This window comes from Eubalaena glacialis, chromosome 1 (assembly GCF_028564815.1).
Source record: "Eubalaena glacialis isolate mEubGla1 chromosome 1, mEubGla1.1.hap2.+ XY, whole genome shotgun sequence".
NCBI classification, from domain to species: domain Eukaryota; kingdom Metazoa; phylum Chordata; class Mammalia; order Artiodactyla; family Balaenidae; genus Eubalaena; species Eubalaena glacialis.
Genome location: NC_083716.1, coordinates 184429436 through 184450645, shown reverse-complemented (window position 1 = coordinate 184450645; position 21210 = coordinate 184429436). Strand labels below are relative to the sequence as shown.

Sequence of the window (21210 nt, the reverse complement as noted above, 5' to 3'; positions counted from 1 at the left end):
GAACATCAAAAGGGCACATATGGAGAGAGATTAGGATGACGAAGGGTCTAGAACTGACAGGAGCAACAGCTGACTGGAGAAGATCTGGGGGAATGTGAGCTGTCTTTAAATACCTGCAGAGCTGCCCTTCAACAGAGGAACTGGGCAATTCTTCATGACTACACAAGACAGAAGTTACGCTAATGGATAGAAGAGGGAGACAGATTTCAGTCTTATAAGTAAAAACCTCTTAATACCGGAAGATTTCAGAAACTGGGAAAAGCCTTGTTGGAAAAGCAGTAAATTCCCATGCGGTCACAGCACATGTTCAGAAAAACTGGTGATCTATCTGTGGCCTGAGGGGTGGGGAGGTCAGATACCAATTGTGTTTGGGAAAAAGATGAGGTGATTTCTAAGGTTGATTCAGTCTGAGCCTTATATGAGCCCGGTAGAAAAAACTGCTTTCTTTAACTAACTATAACTAACTTATTATATAAGAGCTAAACTCTTAGTATGGCAAGTTATTATTTAAATGTATCAAGTAAGACTGTGTTCGACAGGTCCAATCTTCAGTTATTTCAGAGCCCAGACAACTACAACCTTCCCTCCAGTGTGGGAGCCACAGGCAGGGACAAAATCAGTATCTGTGCACTTGTCATTCACTACTAGAGAGGCTACTTATGGGAACAGACTGTAAAGATTAGATGGAATCAACATGAAAAAAAGCAACAATTTCTGTAACAATGAGTGGTTTTGGTATTGTTTTATTTTTTTCCCAGCACATCTTAAAAATCACACATGGGCATTTGCTTATAGAACAGTACATTCTAGGAAAAGCAGTAAAAGGAGATCCAAACATACACTGAAAGCACAGTATATAGACTATGTGTTGAGCCCTTTGGAAAACAGTATGGCTCAGTCTGAATTGACAAAGCTATGCTGGACTCCCTTAAGAATTTTCCTTCCCACTACATATCCACTTCTAAGACTATTAATGTAAAGAGAAGAATTGTTTGTATGCATTAGTTACAGCAGTATAATGGCTTACATACAAGTGCTTACCCACATGTAGTTCCCAAAAGATGACTACAGTACTGGCAGGAATATGCACTGCCTTAGAGGAAGACTCAGGATAAGATATTATTCAAGTCAAGTTGTATCAGAGCCAAAGTATTTCACAGGCTTAGCGAAAAGGGACAAAAATTAAGAAATATAACCTACACATATTTCTCAGAAGATTTATCATTGTTCAGAAACAGAAACATTCATTATTCTGAAGGCACCATCACACACAAAAAGGACTGACACCTAACATAAGGAAGAGGAACCCACCCCCCTCCCCTCCTCCAGGCTCTGCTCCTCAGGGAGCTGTGTGCGCAAACACCCAAAACATGTAGTGGGTGTCTCCAGGACTGAGTATGCCGCATCCACCAAGCCACACCTTAGGGCTACTAAGTTGGGACAGAAGGAATGAAAATGCGAGAAAGAAAGTACATGTAAATCCCACTGACTGAATAGGTATATGTGAGAGTACAGGTCCACCACACAATTAGTTAAATATGCTAGAATAGGTGATTGAAACCAACACTGTGGAAAGGATCTTCTGTGTTTCCACACACAACTACTTCATTCCTGACGTGTTCTTGAAGAGGAATAGCCTTGAACTGCTACACAAGCTCTGGCCTTAAAGACTTATCCTCTCCCACTCATTTTAAATAATGGCTATTTCATGGAAAAAAAAAAAATCCCAACAAGGCACTGTGAGCTTTTGGGGACATTCTTTAAATAGCTCAAAAAATAATTATTTAGAGAAACTTTATACCAGCACAAGCGTTTCATGTCCTTTTTGGATATGTGAACAAGATTGCTTTAGGGGTTAAACAACATGTTTCATAGGGTGCTTACAAAAAACACTGCCAACAATAAGATGCCTTAAAAACATGTATATATGCTGCTTAGAAATCCACACTAAAATATTTTTTTTCCTTCTCTCTCTTTCTCGCTGATTTGGAAGTTCAGAGTCTTTGAAAAATGCTCTTAATGATACTAAATGTGTTATTTTTGTTCCTTGTGGGAAAAAAAAAGTATAAAATAATCTCCTTTGGGAACCAAAAAAGAAACCTTTTTATGTTCACAGAACTAAAGTTACTTAATTCTGTGATGGTTCTTTGGCTTCAGTGGCCCTTACTCACGTTTGTTAAGGAATTCTTGTGGTTAGGAGAGCACAAGAGTGCTCATTCTTTGAGGATCTTCCAAGGTTCAAATGGGAATGCTTCAGGTTCACAGGAGACTACACACCTCCTAGGAATATAACATTGATTTAAAATAATTAGAGAGTAATAAAACCTAGCTAACAATATACTCATCTATAAATCCAAAAGGATTTAGTGATATTTAGGTTGCACTTGATCATGCTTCATCAATAAAATTATAAAAATCAATTTTGTTTTCAAATCAGAGGAAATATGAAGATGAAAAACTAAAACCGAAAGACAAACCCAGACGCAAACAGAAGAATGAACAGCTTCACACCCCCTCTGAAGAAAAAAATCTCTTAAACCCAGGTCCATTTTATTAATAATATAAGTTTCTATGATCTGTTGACATTACAGGTAGTTTTTACAGTTAAATTTCACACTAAAGACAAACACTGTTTGCTTTAGGGAGCAGAAAGCTGAGTAACTTACATCCTTCATGTTACACGCTGTATTTCAATAGTTTAAAACAATCTTTTACACCTTCTGGATTTCCGCATCAATGTACTATATGAAATTAATGAGGATTAAATGTATATATTGACAGGTGGCTCATTTGGGAACGTGAAGCCTTGAGCAAAGGCAAGCTTTCATAAAGCCAAAGGTGATTCTGGATTCTTCAATCCTATCCTGGCACTTGTTATTTTCCGCTTTTCTCCCACCACGAGCTAAACCCTAATTAAAATCGAAATCGCCAAAGATTAACTGGTAACAAAAAGCTATTAAAGCTGTCCTTAACTCCTGTCTCAGTGCTTCTTAAAATGTAGATATGCTTTCCACAGAATTCCACCTTGGCTGCTTCAGGCACCAGCATGTGCAGTTTGTGCATCAATGCATAATAAATGTTTGTGTTCTACGTTTACATAAAATAGATGTTCAAACAAACTCAGCCCATTTGAACAGCCAAGGTTACAGACTTCAGCTTGGGACCACAGGGCTTCTCTGATCAGCTATAGTTAAGAAGTTGCAGCTATAAAAGAATATGACAATGGAAAACCTCTGAAGCCAACATGCAAAAGTCATTTTCAAAACTGCAAGCTAGGACTCAGCAGTTACTAAGAGAATATTCTGAAAAAGAGGTTTTCTTGCAACCATCTGTATCTGGTTTAATACACACACTGATGGAAGTTCATCCTTCACTGCATTTTTGTTTTCCAAAATACATCAACACAGCTATGTATACTAGAATGCTTCCAGCTTCATAAACAGCTTTTAAGTAATAGTACTGTAGTATGTAAGCATTTAGGAAGAAAACTCCCAATTCCTCAAGAGAGGAAAGAATTTAATCCTCTTTCTTTGTGGTAAAATGCTGGGCACAATAAACATGTGGCTTCTGCAATTCTTACTAAACTAAAAAAGCTCACGTTACTTAGCATAAGACTAATAAACTCACTTATACACTGTAAAGTGCACCAAACATTAAGGCAGCTGTTTCTCTAGGGGTCAATAAAGCCTGTTCATACTGACTCTAGTATTCAATGCCATTTCTCACTAGCAGCAAGTTCCCATTCCCACTAAAATGTCAACCCAAATGTGACATCATCAAATAAAATATTAGAAATATGACTAATTTAAGAAAGACAGGTCGGTGTTATGCAGTACTGAAAACCAAATAGGCTACATAAATAAACTTATTCAAGCCTCACATAAATTCCCCTGGCTTTAATTTTTATGAAGTCATTTTCAGATATTTCAGAAACAGGAGGCAAGGTTTTAAGTGCTTCTGTGTATTTTCAGGAACTCAGCTCTCCACAGACACTAAGTATATGCTGAGGCACCTCTCAGAGGTGGGCACGTGGAAGCAGGGAAAGCCTTTCTGATTTACTAAATCAGAGTGAAACAGTACTGACGAGTGTTTATGTGTTTCAAAATGATCCCTGTAGAAATGATTCTAACTACAAAATGTAGTCATCACTACAAAATCAAGGTTGGAGAGTCATGCATGCATGGAAGAAAACAAACACATAAATCACTAATTTCCATAAGGTTCATGTAGAATAGTGAACAATTTCAGGTGTTACATTTCCTAATTCTGAGGTTATTGAAATCTGAACTCCCTAGGAAAGAACGTTATAACAATCACGTGCAAAGGAATGGATCTGCTTATGAATCTGTAAGTTTTATTTTAAAAAAATTACTCAGAAACATGTATACACTCCAGTGAGATATTAGTATCGTATTAAATTTTACATTTTGATCACCAATTAGAGAAATTACTTTCATGAATAGATGCATTTCATAAAGCTGAGATTTTTATAATTCTAGAAGCAAGTGTAATTTCCTCATCAAGTATCCAACTATTTCAAATATCAAGGGCTTGAAGCAAAGATCTGCTGGAAATTTTATAATTAAAAATAAATCACCAATGAAGAGAGGCAGCTTCTAATAAATAAATATTTAGTTTTTGTTGTTAAACTAATGTTTCATTTTGATTTGCTTACAGATTTTAAGTTTATTAGTTTGAGGCCAATTTTATTTGTTAAAAATTATTTATCATTTTGAAGTCTTAAAAATATCATTTTGTGAATCAATTTTAGATTTTCTGGTTAAGGCTACTTCAGATATAAAAGGTATCAAACTGCCCAAAAATACTTTGGAGCTGTTGCTACACAGACAGACAGTGTGTCCTTTTAAAGGATAGTCTGCATTTTGACTCATATTAGCTGATCAAATATTAATTCTAAAAAAATTATCAAAAGTTAGGTATTGCATTAAGAAAAGAATCTGTCTCAAAATGTGAACCATGAACCTTGACAGACAGTGATTCAAAGTAATCATTTCATTTATTTTAATATCCAGGTTTGAATGTAAAAATGTTTGCTAAATGTGGTTAATGTTCTCCCTATTGTTTAAGAAATATGATATTTCAAATTTTGATTATGGGATGTGTATTAATACATTATTATTTTTTTAATTTATGTTAAACCAGTAATTCAAAAAAGGCATTAAACCATTATTAAAAACTAAATTTTACTTTAGGAAAAGAACCTTTACTTTTATATGGAAATTTATCACGTTGTTTGGGTTAATTTTTTTTAAAAAGGTTTTTTGTCTTTCAAACTGTTGAGGTTTTCAAATTCAGTAGCTGAATGATGACTGTGTTTCTTTAGCCAAAACAGTTCTTTGAACTGGAGACATTCAGTGTAAGAAGTTTTCCCTCTTCTGCTCCTGTTGTAGCTTCTTCTGCATCTCAGCAACAAGAATGTGAAATGAGAAACATTAGAACTCTAAGTTGAATAAAGACATTCCTTTCATGGTAAACCTGTTCTTCACGTACAATGAGTGATAAGCCAGCTTTTCTTATAAAACATATTATGAATGAATTAGGATATAACAATATGTTATCTCAGTGATACAACTCATACCTCAGCAGAAACAGAAACATGGAGAACAAAAACATGTCTCCTGACAGAATAAAGCATACTAATGATTTAAGGTTTTGTAACTGTATACTAATTTCAAAGAAAAATGTAGGCCAAGCACCTTACAGAACTGAAGGCATCCTAAATAAGAGGTTGCCTATATTCTTTCATGGGCATTCTCCCTTAATGACCTATTCACACTAGAATGCACTCTTAAAAAAACATACATGTATATCACTCCTCAGTGGAATCCTTCCCTAGATAGCTGCTTCCCAGAAACGTTCTTTTAAAAAAGAGGCTAGAGAAACAATAGATGACACCAAAATCTGGCTTTGTTCCTAAGAAGAAGCATCAATACAAAACAGCTGACAGCATCTTCTTCTGAAATTAACCACTGGCAGCCTTGTGCTGCCTGACTGAAATTTGAAATGACAACCAGTTGGCTGTAAACTGATACACCTACAATGAGAGAGATTTAGGAATACCATCTGTCAATCCATAGATGTAGAAACAAAACAAACTACAGAATGAAACAAACTTATTTTAAACCAACAAACAAAGGTAGCTGAAATAAAGTCCATGATGTATTTGATTACTGGTATAACCATAGTTAAAGACTTTAAAAAAAAAGTGACATTTTTCTTAACAATAGTAATGGATTTATAAAAGGTTTCTGTTTCCAAAGATGTTATTGGGGTCCACATATTCCTTGACAGACTTCAGCATCCCAAAGCCGACATCAGAGATACTTTCCTTTAGCCACTGCTTCCGTAACTTGCCCACTGGAAAAACAAAATCAAAAATGCTTCAATATACACTATGATGCTGGGAACCAATCAATCTTATGAACATGAATGAACAAACACTGTGTGATAAATGCTTTTATTCAAAAATGAGAAATGTTTTGCTGTATTTGATTTATTGAGCCCACCAGACTATCAAGCTCATTAAGCTCAGTGTACTCCCAGGGGAGCCTGTGCTCCACAGTGTCTCCTTTCTTTGTAAACTGTAAAATGGAGATGAAGGGAGCCTGCACTGAGATTATGGCCCATTTTACAAATAACAAAATGAGAAAAACATGCATTTCAAAAGAACCCGCCTCCTGTCTTTACCAGAACATGCCAAAGTTTCAGAGAAAATAAAGTTAACTAAAGAAAACATATCCAGATGAATTTGCTGGGTATACTACAGCAAAAATTGACAAGCTATATATATCCATAAAATATTTTGAGAACAAAAGCTTTTAAAAAATTGAGAAAATCTGAACTTTTGGGCTTAAGAAAAAAATTTGGTTATGAGCTTTCCATTTGCATTTTCTTTTCATATGACTTTAAAATAAATTTGCATGTTCAAATAATTATTTTCTTCCTATTATTTTTCCAGAATTAGAGTTTTTTTAGGCACTAAATAAATCAAATACCTAAACCATCTTAAATTTAATTATCTGCTTTTATACACTGTATCATGTTCCCCTTCTTTGTTTCTAAGTCTTGCTAATTTATTCTGAGAATAACGAATATAATCATTAGCAGCATAAATTATATTTTAAAAGGCATTCAACGAAAATGTAACCTTTTCTACGCAGAACTTTTATAAGAAAGGATATGTACTTAATCTATAAAAGAATTCTGAAATGTCAATTTGCTTTGGCATTAAAAAGCAAAGCAGGATGCTGATTTATCTATGGGAAAATGGATAAATCTTATTTACGGGTAGGATTATTTGTGGTTAGTACTTTTCAAATGTATTATTGTAATAATTGAATTCAAATGGTCATTTTCCACAAATGTTCATTAATGATCCAAAGTCATCAGCAGCGATTTAATTGGCCAACTAAAATGGGAAGCCTTCTTTCATTAAAGTATTCAGCCTGTCATTCTAAAATGCACTCTCATTTATCAGGCTTCAGTGATCCACCATAGCATCTGCCTTTTGGAAAACTTAAATACCATTTTAAGCTCAACTCAAACCATCTTTTGTATCCAGTACTCCAGGAAACCACCAGTTGTCATTAAAATAATAAATAGCATGACATTCTCAGAAAGCAAAATATTTCTGCTTGGCTTCTAGAAATAAAAAAGCATTGCTGGTATTAAGATGAGGGAAAATGCTCTACAGCAGGAAAAAAAAATCTTAAATTCAAAAGAAAAATTCTGTTTAAAAGAGCTCTAAAACCAGAAGCCAAACAGTACAAACTGCTACTCATGCAATCTCTACCACCTAAAAGATGTTCTACCAGGTCCTCCTACTATCTCCCTAAGGGACAACTCACCACAATGCCTCAGCCTTAGTTTTCTCATATGCAAAGAGATTAGAAGCTACAGAATCTTTTCACTCCAAATATCCTACGATTTTTGCACTTAGAAAAAGTTACAAATCAGTTATTTCCAGATTTGCTCCAAGGTATTAAAAGAAAAAAAAAACTACTCTCTGAATGGTAGAAGTGGCATTATTATAAGCTACCGACACTGAGGCAACTCAAGAAGAGTGGGATGAAAAGCAGCCAATGCCAGTCTCCACTGTTATCTGTAATATAGTTTCACTGAATGTGTCCTGTGGTTATGGATGTAATTGTCCTGAAAAGACTGCAAACAACTGCTCCGACAAGATGGAGCACATTAGAACCTCAGCAGGATGCCCAACAGCTAGCTCGTCTGCCTGGTTTTACACCTCTAGTAATAATCCAATTCCACAAGGAGCTGAACCATCCTCTGAGAAGCCACCCAACAGCCACTGCATATTTAATGAAGTCGCTCACCAAGCGCTGGAAAACAGAAGGTGCTTGAAGTGCATCATTAGTTCTGTCAGAAGGATAATTTACACATCTATCTTGTCAAATTTTCTATGGTTTATACTTTTACAATAATCAATCTAAAATACATTTGATTAGTGAACTAGAAAGTTAAAAAAATAAAAGGCAGTACAGGCAGCATAGCTGTGGCCCCTCAAAAACATATCTGATAAAATAATTTAACCCCTTGATGGCCTGATGGCAGAGGTCTGTAAGCTTCTTCTGTTAGTGATAACAGAATTTGAACTGACGTCAGAAATCACAGTTTATGCAATTAAAGGGACTAGAAATCTTTTTGGATTTGCTTAACAATTTAAGTCAACTATATTACAGGATAAATGTACATATAGAAAAGAGAGTTTAAGTAAAAATGCTTAATAAGCGTTTATAATACGAGATTATTGGAAATAGTCTTCATAAAATTCTAGAGAACCTTCTCTGGCTGCCTCAGATGAATTGATAAATTAAAAAAACAACAATGAAACATCAAAGGCCCTAATCCCAAAGATGGGATCATACTTCAAAGTAGAAGACTTTTATTCTAGAGTTAAACAACAACAATAATAATGCCATTTGTACAATCTTTATTTGCACTGCTAGGCATTTTAGAAATTAGCTGATTATACTGATCTGGACATGTGTAACACACGTGTGTGCACAACTATATAGTAGCTGCTTACATATCTGTAGACTCATTTTCAGAAAAGGAAGCATGCCATCCTAAAGGGGAGAATGGATGAATGAAAACAGCAAATAACAGGTGGCCAAAGACTACTTCAACATTCCTTGTATGTACAGTTATCCATGAAAAGTCATGTGTACCTTCATACCACATGAAGCTTACTCCTCTTTCCAGACCTGGATTATCTGATGTGGGATATTCATGACTACTGACTCAGCTACACTCCTGTGACTTCTGATCCTCTAGAAGTGCAAACTTAGCTTGAGAACCAACACTAGAGCTACAAAAAGCCAAATCCACCATTTCTGAAAATAAGAAAGAGACCCCGTATTCCATAATTCTCATTTTTTCTACATATTCAATGCTCAAAATACTTAAGCCAGGTATTTAAGAGTCTTAGATGTATTTTTAAAGGTACAAAAATCATAGGCCAGCCAAATACTAAACATTACAGAAAACTAATGGAGGAAATTCTTTGTCTGCTTAAATTAAAAGTGGCGCTCGCTTTTTTACAATTTAATTTCTTATACTGTATATACAGACAGAATAAAATAAGTATTTTGCGTTTTTTCCATAATATACAGTACGTTTAAAAATTATACTTTGGGGACTTCCCTGGCGGTCCAGTGGTTAAGACTTCGCCTTCCAACGCAGGGGGTGTGTGGTTTGATCCCTGGTTGGGCAACTAAGATCCCACATGCCTTGCGGCCAAAAAGCCAAAACATAAAACAGAAGCAATAGTGTAATGAATTCAATAAAGACTTTAAAAATGGTCCATATCAAAAAAAAAATCTTAAAAAAAAAATTATACTTCGGAACAGAGAAAATAGAAGCTTTTTGAAATCACAGGCTCAACAGTCCCCTTTGGATGCTAACAGCTCCAAGAAAGAATACATTTTGTGGGAAGATCAACAGTAAAGAATGAACAGACATGTATATAAGAGGGATGGGTAATGGGAGTCTTGTGTGTGGAAAATGTGAACATGTTGGCCAGCCCAGCCACCAAAAATTATCTGGAACTAATCTTTGTGGTCTAAGGGACTGAAGACTTAGCAGAAACTACCTAATAATCTCCTCTTAAAAGGGACACATCTAGGGTCTGCTAGCCAGAGTTCTTTTTAGCTAAATTAAAAACTCTCTGAATTATGAATTTGATTACAAGGCTGAAAAGACTTCTTATATACTTATTTAAAAACAAATCATGGGCTTCCCTGGTGGCGCAGTGGTTAAGAATCCGCCTGCCAATGCAGGGGACATGGATTCGAGCCCTGGTCCAGGAAGATCCCACATGCCACGGAGCAGCTAAGCCTGTGCACCACAACTACTGAGGCTGAGCTCTAGAGCCTGTGCTCCGCAACAAGAGAAGCCACTGCAATGAGAAGCCTGCGCACCGCAACGAAGAATAGCCCCCGCTCAATGCAACTAGAGAAAGCCCACACGCAACAACAAAGACCCAACTCAGCCACAAATAAAAATAAATAAAATGAATTTATAAAAAAAATTAAAAACAAATTATGAAATGGGCTGTACGTTTAGAAGATTACTGAAGCTGAAGCTCACAAGGAGAATTTAGCCAAAGTTAAAAGCACCTAACCATTATTAAAATAACGGTATTTTGAAAGTTCTACTTTGGGCATCCTGGATACCTTTTTAACACTATTCTACAGGTCAGATTTAAAAAAGAAAATCTAGATTTAGCTTCTTGTATGAGTGATCTGAGCACTGACTTTGTATTTCAAGATTTAATTAATCCAACTAAACTACTGGTGGATTATCTAAGGAACTAGCGCTAAAGGGACACCAACCTCTTGTCAGATGAGGTTCTGGCCCCACGCAACTCCATCTGTACTGATGAGAAGAGAGAAGGACAATGGACAATTTCCACTCTTTCTGGTATCTGGTGATCTGACTATGATGATGTTTCTTTGGGAGGGAGTGGCGTGGGGTAGAGCGTTCAACCTGAAAAGAGGATGTAGTTGTCCATCTGTTTGTGCTATAAGGCACTTGTGTGTGGGGTAGAGCGTTCAACCTGCAAAGAGGATTTAGTTGTCCGTCGGTCTGTGCTATAAGGCATCCGTGTGTGTGTGTTTGGCTTTGGTGGAGGTACATGCTGAAGACAACAGGTTTCCAGCTGAGGGATGCGAATATCCAGCTTTTAAAGACACATGAGATGGGACTATGACTATCGCGGAGTCTAATTTAATGCTTAGTGGATACTTAAAGTCATGTTTGATTTATTAAGTCATCTCACGTATTTTCTACTACTAATGAAACTTCTGACATCAAGATGAAAGATTCATAGATAATTAAAATCTGGTATTATAAGATTTTTCTCTTATTAAATATTTTTAAATGTCAGTTTTCTTTATGTTAAGGTTTTATCTGTGCAGTTTATATAGCAGCTCTAAGATCTTACAGATCCTTGAATAGGTCTTTAGAGATTATGAAACCGAAAAAAAAGCCTGAATTATCAAGATAATAACAGATCACAAGAGCTGGATTCAATCTGTCTTCAGAACACAATCAAGTGCTAATTCTGCTATACATCCCCAAAAGATGGCTTGACACGCTCAAAGTTTAAACCAAGTGGCAATTAATGCCTATACAACAGAGCTGAAAGCAAGTAAACAGGCCAAATAACATGAAATAGATAAGGACAGAAAAGGACAGTAAACGTCATATGCTCCTTTAAGACTAGGGCCATGTTTTATTCATTTTTGTAGTCCTGTTGCATAATATAGTGTATGCCACACAGTAAGAATTCAAAAAATGTTAGTTAAAAAATAAATGTTGAACCACAGTTATCTATAAGCCATTTTAGATAAGATGTAGGGATGCAAATATCCAGGGAAAGGCAATCTGGGTTTCCTTAATTTCCTTTGGTTTTATCTGCCTTGCATTCCCTATATTCTGACATTATTTCTTGGATATACTCAGAGCTATTCTATACTAGCTAAGATAGGAGAAGGTATGTCACAGAACCTAACTCTCTTTTCCTTCAAATCTCTAGGAGTCTTTGGACTATATCAATAGCTCTCAACAGAGGCAATTCTGCACCCTAAGGGACACTAAGCAATGTCTAGAGAAGTTTTTGGTTGTCATAACTGGGGCTATGTTATCAGCATCTAGTGGGCAGAGACCAGGGATGCTGCTAAACATACTACAATGCACAGGACGGCCCCCACACAAAGAATCTAGTCAAAAATGTCAACAGTGACAAGACCAAGAAATCTCAGACTATATGTTTCCAAAGGTCTGTCTCCTAGGAGCCCAAACAATTTCCATAAAAGCAACATATCTTCACTGCTACAACCAACTAAATTAGCAGTGAATGGCTTTTACTATAGCAAGGTGACCTTGTTCTAAATTTGAGGCTACTGACCAAACTGAAAGAAATTCTGGAAAAAGTGGTAGACAGAAGTTATACTCTGAGAAAACCTACCATTAATGACAAATGCTAGTTTATTTCAGAATGTAACTCCTAAAGACTTGAATCTAATGTCTACTGAAAAAAACTTTTAAGCCGTATTTTTGGGCCATTTTCCCAGCCAATGAAAATATATATGAAATAAAGCTTCACAGCACTGTCCGGTAGAACTTCCTGTGTCGACAGAAATGTTCTGTATCTGCAGTATTTAACACAGTAGCCCCTAGCCACATGTGGATATCAAGCACTTGAAAGGTGGCTACTGCAAATGAGGAAATAAATTTTTATTTCATTTTAATTAATTTAAATTTAAATAGCCACAAGTACCCTAGTGGTTTCTGTGTTAGACAACAAAGACAGAACATTAAAAATTAACTTTACCTAAAGTTACTTTTAACAGATCTTACACTTGAAAATATCTATTAGGATTAACTGTCTGCTAATCACCTGAAACTGACTATAAAAAGTTAATTATTCTGTAACAATATAATAATGTAGTAGAGGTATTCTGAGACTAACATCTAGTACTTAGAAGAGTCTTGGTCATAAAATTGCTAGGGAGAAAAAGTTCTCTTTAGAGGTCCAAAGAGAAGTGGTATTATCCAAGCCACCTATTCTCTCCCAGTGGCTGAGAAAATACACCTGAAGCTGGAAGTTACTACAGGTATATATAGCACAAGGTAAGAGATGGCAAACACAACGTTGTCCCTGCCCTTTGTCTGGGACTGGGCATCTGTAATTGCAAGGGTAGGAAGGCGCAGGGATCAATACATTCTTACAACAGATTTTCTGTCAGCTCTCAAGTCTGTTCATCCTATGACATAGCTGAAATAGTTAAATGTTCAATTACATCATGGATTAAATTGGATTTTACAGTCTGGTCTTAGAATCTCACTATTTACAACATTGCTTCAGTGGAAAAATATTATAATCAACTTTAAGTTTTGTGAGAAAAAGCCAATCACAAAGAAGAAACTGAAGGAAAAAAAGTTAAACAAACTTTCTGCTATCATATGGTAATCTGATAAAGATCCAATATTGGAAAGGCTATACTCATCTGGTAGCTATCAAAAGACCAAAATCACAACCAGCATATTGACACTGATATAGTCAAGATACAGAACAGTTCCATCCCCACAAGGATCCTTGTGTTGCCTATTTATAGTCATCCCCGCCCCACACCCAACTCCTGGAAACCACCAATCTGTTCTCTATTTCTCTAATTTTGTCATTTCAAAAATGTTATAGAAATACTATCACACAGAATGCAACCTTTCAGAATTGGTATTTTTTCACTCAGCATAATTTCCTGGAGATTCATCCAAGTTGCTACATGCGTTAATGGTTCGTTTCCCCTTACTGCTGAGTCGTATTCCATGGTATAGACGTACCACAGTTTGTTTAGCCATTTAATGGTTGAAGGAAATCTGAGCTGACTCCAGTTTGGGACTACTATGAGTAAATCTGCTCTGAATATACATATACAGGTTTATGTTTTCAATTCTCTGGTATAAATGCCCAAGAGTATAATTGTTGGGTTGAATGGTAGTTACATGTTTGATTTTATAAGAAACTGCCAACCATTTTTACAGAATGACTGTACCATGTTATGTTCCAACCAGTAATGTATGATTGATCTAATTTCTCTACATCCTTGCCAGCATTTGACACTGCCACTATTTTTTTATTTTAGCTTTCTGACAGGTGTATAGTAGTTTCTCTTGTGGTTTTAATTTGCATTTCCCTAATGGTTATTGATGTTGAACATCTTTTCATGTAATTACTTGTCATTTGTATATCCTCTTCAGTGAAATGATTCTTCATGTCTTTTGCCCATTTTCTAATTGAATTGTTTGTATTTTACTATTGAGTTTTGAGAGTTCTTTATATATTATAGATATAGGTCTTTTATTGGATATGTGGTTTGCACATATTTTCTCTTACTCTGTAGCCTAACTTTTCATCCCCTTAACAGAGTCTTTCACAGAACAAACATTTTTAATTTTGATGAGATCCAATTTATCAATTTTTCCTGTAATGGATTGTACTTTTGGGGAACACTCTGCGAACTCTTTGCCCAACTCTAGATCTTGAATATTTTCTCTTGTTTTTTTCCTAAAAGTTTTATTATTTTATGTTTTACGTTTAAGTATATTATCTGTGTTGAGTTAATTTTGGCGTAAGGTGTGAGGTTCAGATCAAGGTTCTTTTTTTTTTTTTTTTTTAACCTATCAATGTCCAATTGTTCCAGCACCATTTGGTGAAAAAGCTGTATACTTCCTCCACTGGACTGCTTTATACCTTTGTCAAAATTGGTTGGACATATTTGTGTGGGTCTATTTCTGAGCTCTCTATTCTGTTCCATTGATCAATATGTCACTCCTCCAATACCACACAGTCTTGATGACTGTATAAGTCTTGAAATCAGGTAAATTGATTCCTATGACTCTGTTCTTCTGTTTTCAGAATTGTTTTAGCCACCTAGTTCCTTTGCCTTACCATATAAATTTGAGAATAATCTTTTCTATATCTACTAAAAATCTTTCTGAAATTTTGAAAGGAATTGTATTAAATAGGTAGATCAATCTAGGGAGAATTGACATCTTTATACCATGTCCAGTTTTCTACCAATCCATGAACACATCTCTCCATTTATTTAGGTCTTTAATTTTTTTCATCAGCATTCTGTTATTTTCAGAACACAGATCCTGTATATATTTTATTAGATTTATGCATAGGCATGTACATATTTTGTTAATTTAAATGTCTTATTTGGAGCATATGTAAATGGTACTTGCATTTTAAATTTCAGTTTCTATATGCTTGTTGTTAATATATAGAAATGCAATTGCTCTTGGTGTGTGCTCTTGTATTCTGCAATCTTGCTGATCTTGTTCTAGTAGATTTTTTGGGGGGGGGATTTTTTTGGGGGGGGGATTTTCTACAAAGACAATCATGTCATCTATAAACAGATCCTTTCCAATCTGTATGTCTTTTATTTCACACTATAGGTTTTTAACAAAGCTGATCTTTTGCTCATTATTTTGAGTAGTCTCTTTTTACTTTTAAAGTTCCTGATACTATTGGATTATGTTAAGACCACAAAAACTGTTAAGAACAGCTACCCCATAATTATTCTCTGAACAATAGGAAATAATTTTGGTTAGGTAAACACATCAATATTTAACCTAAGACTGGTTATATTTAATCAAGGTTTTTTACTTCCTGACAAGGCCTTAGGTATAATTTTAGCAAATGAACAACTTAAAAACTTAAGTCGTAAATTGAAATTAAATATATGGCTGACATAAACGCTGCTGTTTAAACTGACCAGCTCGTCAGTTACAAAAACAAGCACTATGAAGATTAAGCTAAGCAGGCTTTATATTTCCTATAGCCTCCAGTTCCAGACTACATCTGTTTTCTTTGATACACAAAACCAGAGTTAAAATAGCTCCATTTATCACAGCATGATTGTAGGCAGACAAACCAGCCTGTCTGTTTCCAGATAGTGAAAGCAACTGTTATTAATCACAATTACAGGCCAAACCCTCTAAGAGAAACTGCATCAATACTCTCCCAACCCCCAGCCCTTCTACTTCTGAACTCAGAAATGGTACTGAGAATGTCATGATACTGCCTGAAGGTCAGTAACTAAAGATGCTCCTATGAGGTTGCCTTGAGTTTTAAGTTCACGATGCAAATTAAGGAAAATCTTTTCTACACATATAAAAAGCAATCTTTTGAGAGCTCTATTATTAACTTTAGAAGGATAATTAAACCCATTCTATTTAAAATTTATATGGAAAGATTTCTGCTTTATGAAACTATACTGAATAGCACAGGATATTTGAAATTTACAAATTAGATGACTAACTTTAAGCAGAGAAGCATGTATGAAAATAGACATCTTTTATAGCAAATTTTGTTGCCAATTGTGCTGCTCTTTCATACAGATTGTAACAGAACCTCCTATAGGGTGAGACTAACTGCAGGTTATAGATGAAAATGTTAAGACAATTGTTGAATTATATTCCTTGAATATATGGGTTTTTTTCAAATAAACTATAACCCTTTCTTCAATGGTTAGAGTAGGGGGTTAAGAATACAAACCAGAGTTTCACTTGGTGCTGTCTACTGCTTTTATTTTTTTAGAAGACTACTGTTTCTTAAGCACCTACTATATGCAGGACACTTCTGATGCTTTACATACATTATCACACTTAAGTCTTACAATAATCTGAGGTAGGTACTATTCCCATTTTGCAGGTGAGAAACCTGCAGCTCAGAGAAGTTATTTCCCTAAGGTCACACAGGTAGTTAAGTACAGAGCCAAGAGTCAAATACAGATTTGATTCCAAAGCCTACGTTTTTTCCCCTCTGTTTGTAAGCCTCTCAAACTTGCATTTGTTTTAAGATAAAGCTTAAATGGAATCTTACATATATAATGCATCTACGGAAGAACACTAAAATGCCTGGTGTTGGGCAGTTGTAGAGAAAGGCACATTATTTTACCCTACTTTTCCACTGAATAACTGACTCCACTAATACACATTCTCAGAAATATTATGGAATAAACTGAGCCTTTTCATGATTAAACATGACCCTATATTCAAACAAGGCCTGATTATTAAACGTTTGAAGCTAAATTAGCAAGGAGACTAATGCCGTTCTAACATGAAAAATTCAGAGATGTCTGAGAATTTGCAAAATTGCCCAAAGTTCTGTGAGCGCTTGGGCAGTTAACTACTCACGTAACATATTCATTGAGCATCTACTTCTATGTAGAACAGCCAGTCACTGTTCTAGGGACTGGGGAACACAGTGACGGACAAGATACAGTCAGTAACCTCATTGAACTTATTCGAATGAGGAACCCATAAACTACACAAGAGGATAGGGAAGACGCTTCTAAGAAGGTGACATTTTTATCAGAGATCTTCATGATGGGAAAGGGAGCCATGCAAATATCTGGGGGGAAAAAACAAGAGAAGGAACATCAGGAAGAAACGGAATAAATAGCAAACGCCTTGAAGGGGGAAGAGGGTTGATATGCCTGAGAAATAGCAAGAAGGACACTACTGCTAGAGGGGAAAAGTAGTAAGAGATGAAGACAGAGAGATAAATACACACAATGTATATCCTTGAAGAACCTGATAAGGACTTTGGATTTTATTCTGAATGTGAGGAGAAAATACTGAGTTTTAAAAAGATTACTTGGGCAGCAAGAGAAATGACAGCAGGGGAACAGGACTGAAGGTGGAGAGACCAAATAAGAGGCTGCAATCGTCCCAGCAGGAAAAAACAGTGATTTGAACTAGGGTGGTGGTGGTGATGCCTTCTGGTATTTGGGAGTCATGAGCATAAGGATGGTGTTTTAAGTCCTGGGACTAAAGTAATCATTGAGGGAGTGAGGAAACACGGAGGAATGAACTGGCTCTGGGCTGAGCCCTGGAGGACGCCAGTGTTTATAAAGCGGTTTAGAAGACAACCTAGCAAAGGGAAAGCAACTTCATTTTACCAGCACATATGAAATATATTTTGTGTTCAGGCTTACCTAGCTTCTTTTTCTAAGCCATAGAGGAATCCAAGTGGTTTAGAATTTGTTTCCACACAGTCATATTTTTGACTGCATGAAAATAAAAAATATGAGAAATGTGATAGAAATAAAAGATTCCTATTTAAATGAGGCAGAACCTCTCAATAAATTAATATGCAATCAAACCTTGCTACATTCAAGTTCAAGTTAATAATTTCTAAAATTAAATTATTTCATCAACCTTGGAGTCTTCAACAAAAAAAGGCTTATAAGCCTAGAACCTGAAAATGCACAGAAATTATACAAGGAGTTTTACTGTAACATGATCTGACCTGCATTTGTTTTATTACCTGATACTGCTGACATGTTAGAAACCTATAATCAGGAAGTATAAAAACAACCAGAAAGTCAAACTGACTTACATGCAAGAACTGAAAAAACAATGAAATAGCTATGAGGAGGAAATTAAAACGTTCATTCATTTCTGTTTTAACATCTAAAGCAGGACAAGCAACTAACTTAGTGTCAAAATTAAAGAAATAGAGGTTTTATATTTTAAAAGAGAAAGACTAATGTTTAGTATTTCTTCTCATATACTTTTAAATGCATGTGCCTCTTTTCAAAGGCTTTCAATTTCAATCTTTTTAGCTTTTGGCCTGTTTTCACTATTTTATGTTCTTAAGTCAGAGGACAAGGACCCTGAAGCAGGATGACCTGAGTTCAAACTCAAATTCTGGCACTAACAATTATTGCTGATACTTTGGAGTAAGTTACTGTACACTCAGAGGCTTAATATATCTTCATCTGAAAGACAGGAACAATATCTACTCCACAGCATTTTGATCAGGATTAAAGGAGACTGTCATGCAGAGCACCTAGCAAATATTTACAGCTTTATAAATGTTAATTCCTTTCCCTATTTTATCTTCCTTCTCTTTGATGTTTTAACATCTATAGCATTTACATGTTTATTAAAGCACCTTTTGAGTGCTTTTCAAAGAAAATGGGAGACTCTTATCTTGGTTAAAATATGATGATATCATAATCTTACCAGTTTTGATCAGCAGCCTTTTGAAATGCTATAATATTTTACTTTACTGGACTGTAAGATCCTTCAAGGGAAGGACTACCATTCTTTGAAATCCTATTGCCTAGTGGACCAGTAATATTTATAATGTGGAAAACATACAACAATATTAAAAAGCATTAGGCATACTTGGTATCAAAAATATCCCAGGAGCTATTTATATTTTTTGCTTTGGAATCAAGAATTGAATAATCATGATCTTTTGGTTAATTAAGGTTTATATCTTTTCAACTATTCTTTAAATTAATTTCTATTTGTGTTTATTGAATAATAAAACAGATTATTAACCATAGCTTTCACAAATAAAGTCTAAGTCTCAAATAAATTTGTACTAGAATTACTTAACTCTTTATTATTTTAAATTTGTGTGTATTTTTTTTTTTCCTGTAATGACAGCTTCACACATACATTATCTCAAGTATGTTTATGTAGGTTCTGTTAGAGCCTGCTAAGAAGCTCTCAGTGTCTGGGGTGTACCTGAATAAGTATTGTCAACACTTCTGCCATACTAGACTTTCAGCATCTCACATATAGACACTATTGGCGGGACCTGAATATCCTCATAGATCCTAAAGGAGTAAAGTGTCATTGGCAAGGAAAAAAAGCGTTGGTTTGGCTTTCCTCCACAATGTTGCAGGTCATTTGGTCACTTCCATAACTTCTGTAGAATTTATCGCACTGTAAAGCTTAAGTAAACGAAGAACATCCTCTCACAATTAAGGAAATAAGTTCACCTAACCCAGTTATCTAAATAACAATTAAGCCTCTACTTCTTTCTATATAGTACAAGATTTGGCTATTCTCACCCTCTTACAGAATCACATCTCTCTCATATTTACTATCACAAACATGGCTCCTACAGTTCCTGACCTTAAAGGAAAAAGTGCACTTGTTGGCTGCTGACATGTACCAAAACGCAAAATTGTTGGCTATGGAAAGGAAAATTTTTTTTCTTCAAATAAGTAATTATAGCTAAATTATTCTGTTTCCTCCCTCCATGCAATCAATTTAGAATGAAGAACATATTACTTAATGATATTATGTAATCACTATGTAAAACATAGTAATATAGTGGCATCCTAAAATAAAATATACAAAAAAGATTTAAAATAAAGTATATAGCTTTCTGAACATTTTAAAGGAAGGTGCTAAAATTCTAAGCACCTTTATGAAATACCTCATGTTTACAGTTCCAAAATTAGGTTTAGACTTTTAATCAAAAGTTTTTAATTTCACTTGAGAGGTTTCTAATATCCAGTTTCTTCCCTTCTTCATTTCTGTCGTTCTAACATTCATTAGAATCTCCATCAAAAGGTAATAAACAGGAAAAGGAGGAAAAGAACAAATTCATTCACTTTAATGCTGATCAGTCAGCTAAGTCAGAAATTTATTTGTGGAGGTTAAGAAAAAGTAGAGGGAATGCAAAAGATTAAATTGATACGATGCTGGGAATTGTCTTTCTATTTCATTCATCCACATTAGCAATCTTCTTCAGGCCTGGCTGCAATAATGTCATATGAACACAGATCCTCCACAGCCCACTCTGTTTTCTACCAAAATTCTTTCAATCATCCTACAAACATGTATGGAGGGCTGACTGGGGCCAAGCACTGTTCTAGGTGCTGGTACACAGAAATGAAACAGAAGTCCCTGTCCTTATGGATCCTACTTACCAGTAGGAGGAGATAGCAAATCTCAAGAAGTATAAATATATAGCATGTTAGATAATGCTAAATGCTATGATGGAAAATCAAACAGGGAAACAGGGATATGGAGAATCCAGAGTAGGAGTATAAGCTGAAATTTTTAAATTCAGTGGTCATTTATCTTCATGCGCTCCCCTAAAAAAAATTTTTTAATTAAAAAAATCTACACACATCTATTTTCTAGGCACCAATTTATATTGAGGGATATATTAAAAACACTGGTAGAGGGGCTTCCTTGGTGGCGCAGTGGTTGAGAATCTGCCTGCCAATGCAGGGGACACGGGTTCGAGCCCTGGTCTGGGAGGATCCCACATGTCGCGGAGCAACTAGGCCCGTGAGCCACAATTACTGAGCCTGCGCGTCTGGAGCCTGTGCTCCGCAA

The 21210-nt window shown here is 35.5% G+C and overlaps 1 protein-coding gene across 1 annotated transcript in view; it reads right to left on the bottom strand.

Annotated features, from left to right (window-relative positions):
• Window positions 1-736: 736 nt before the first annotated feature.
• Window positions 737-21210, bottom strand: part of AGPS (alkylglycerone phosphate synthase) — a 141028-nt gene continuing 120554 nt past the window's right edge. The window contains exon 20 of the mRNA XM_061185417.1: window positions 737-6378. Within this exon, the coding sequence (XP_061041400.1) occupies window positions 6257-6378 (122 nt within the window). The 3' untranslated portion in view covers window positions 737-6256. The remainder of the gene's footprint in view (window positions 6379-21210) is intronic.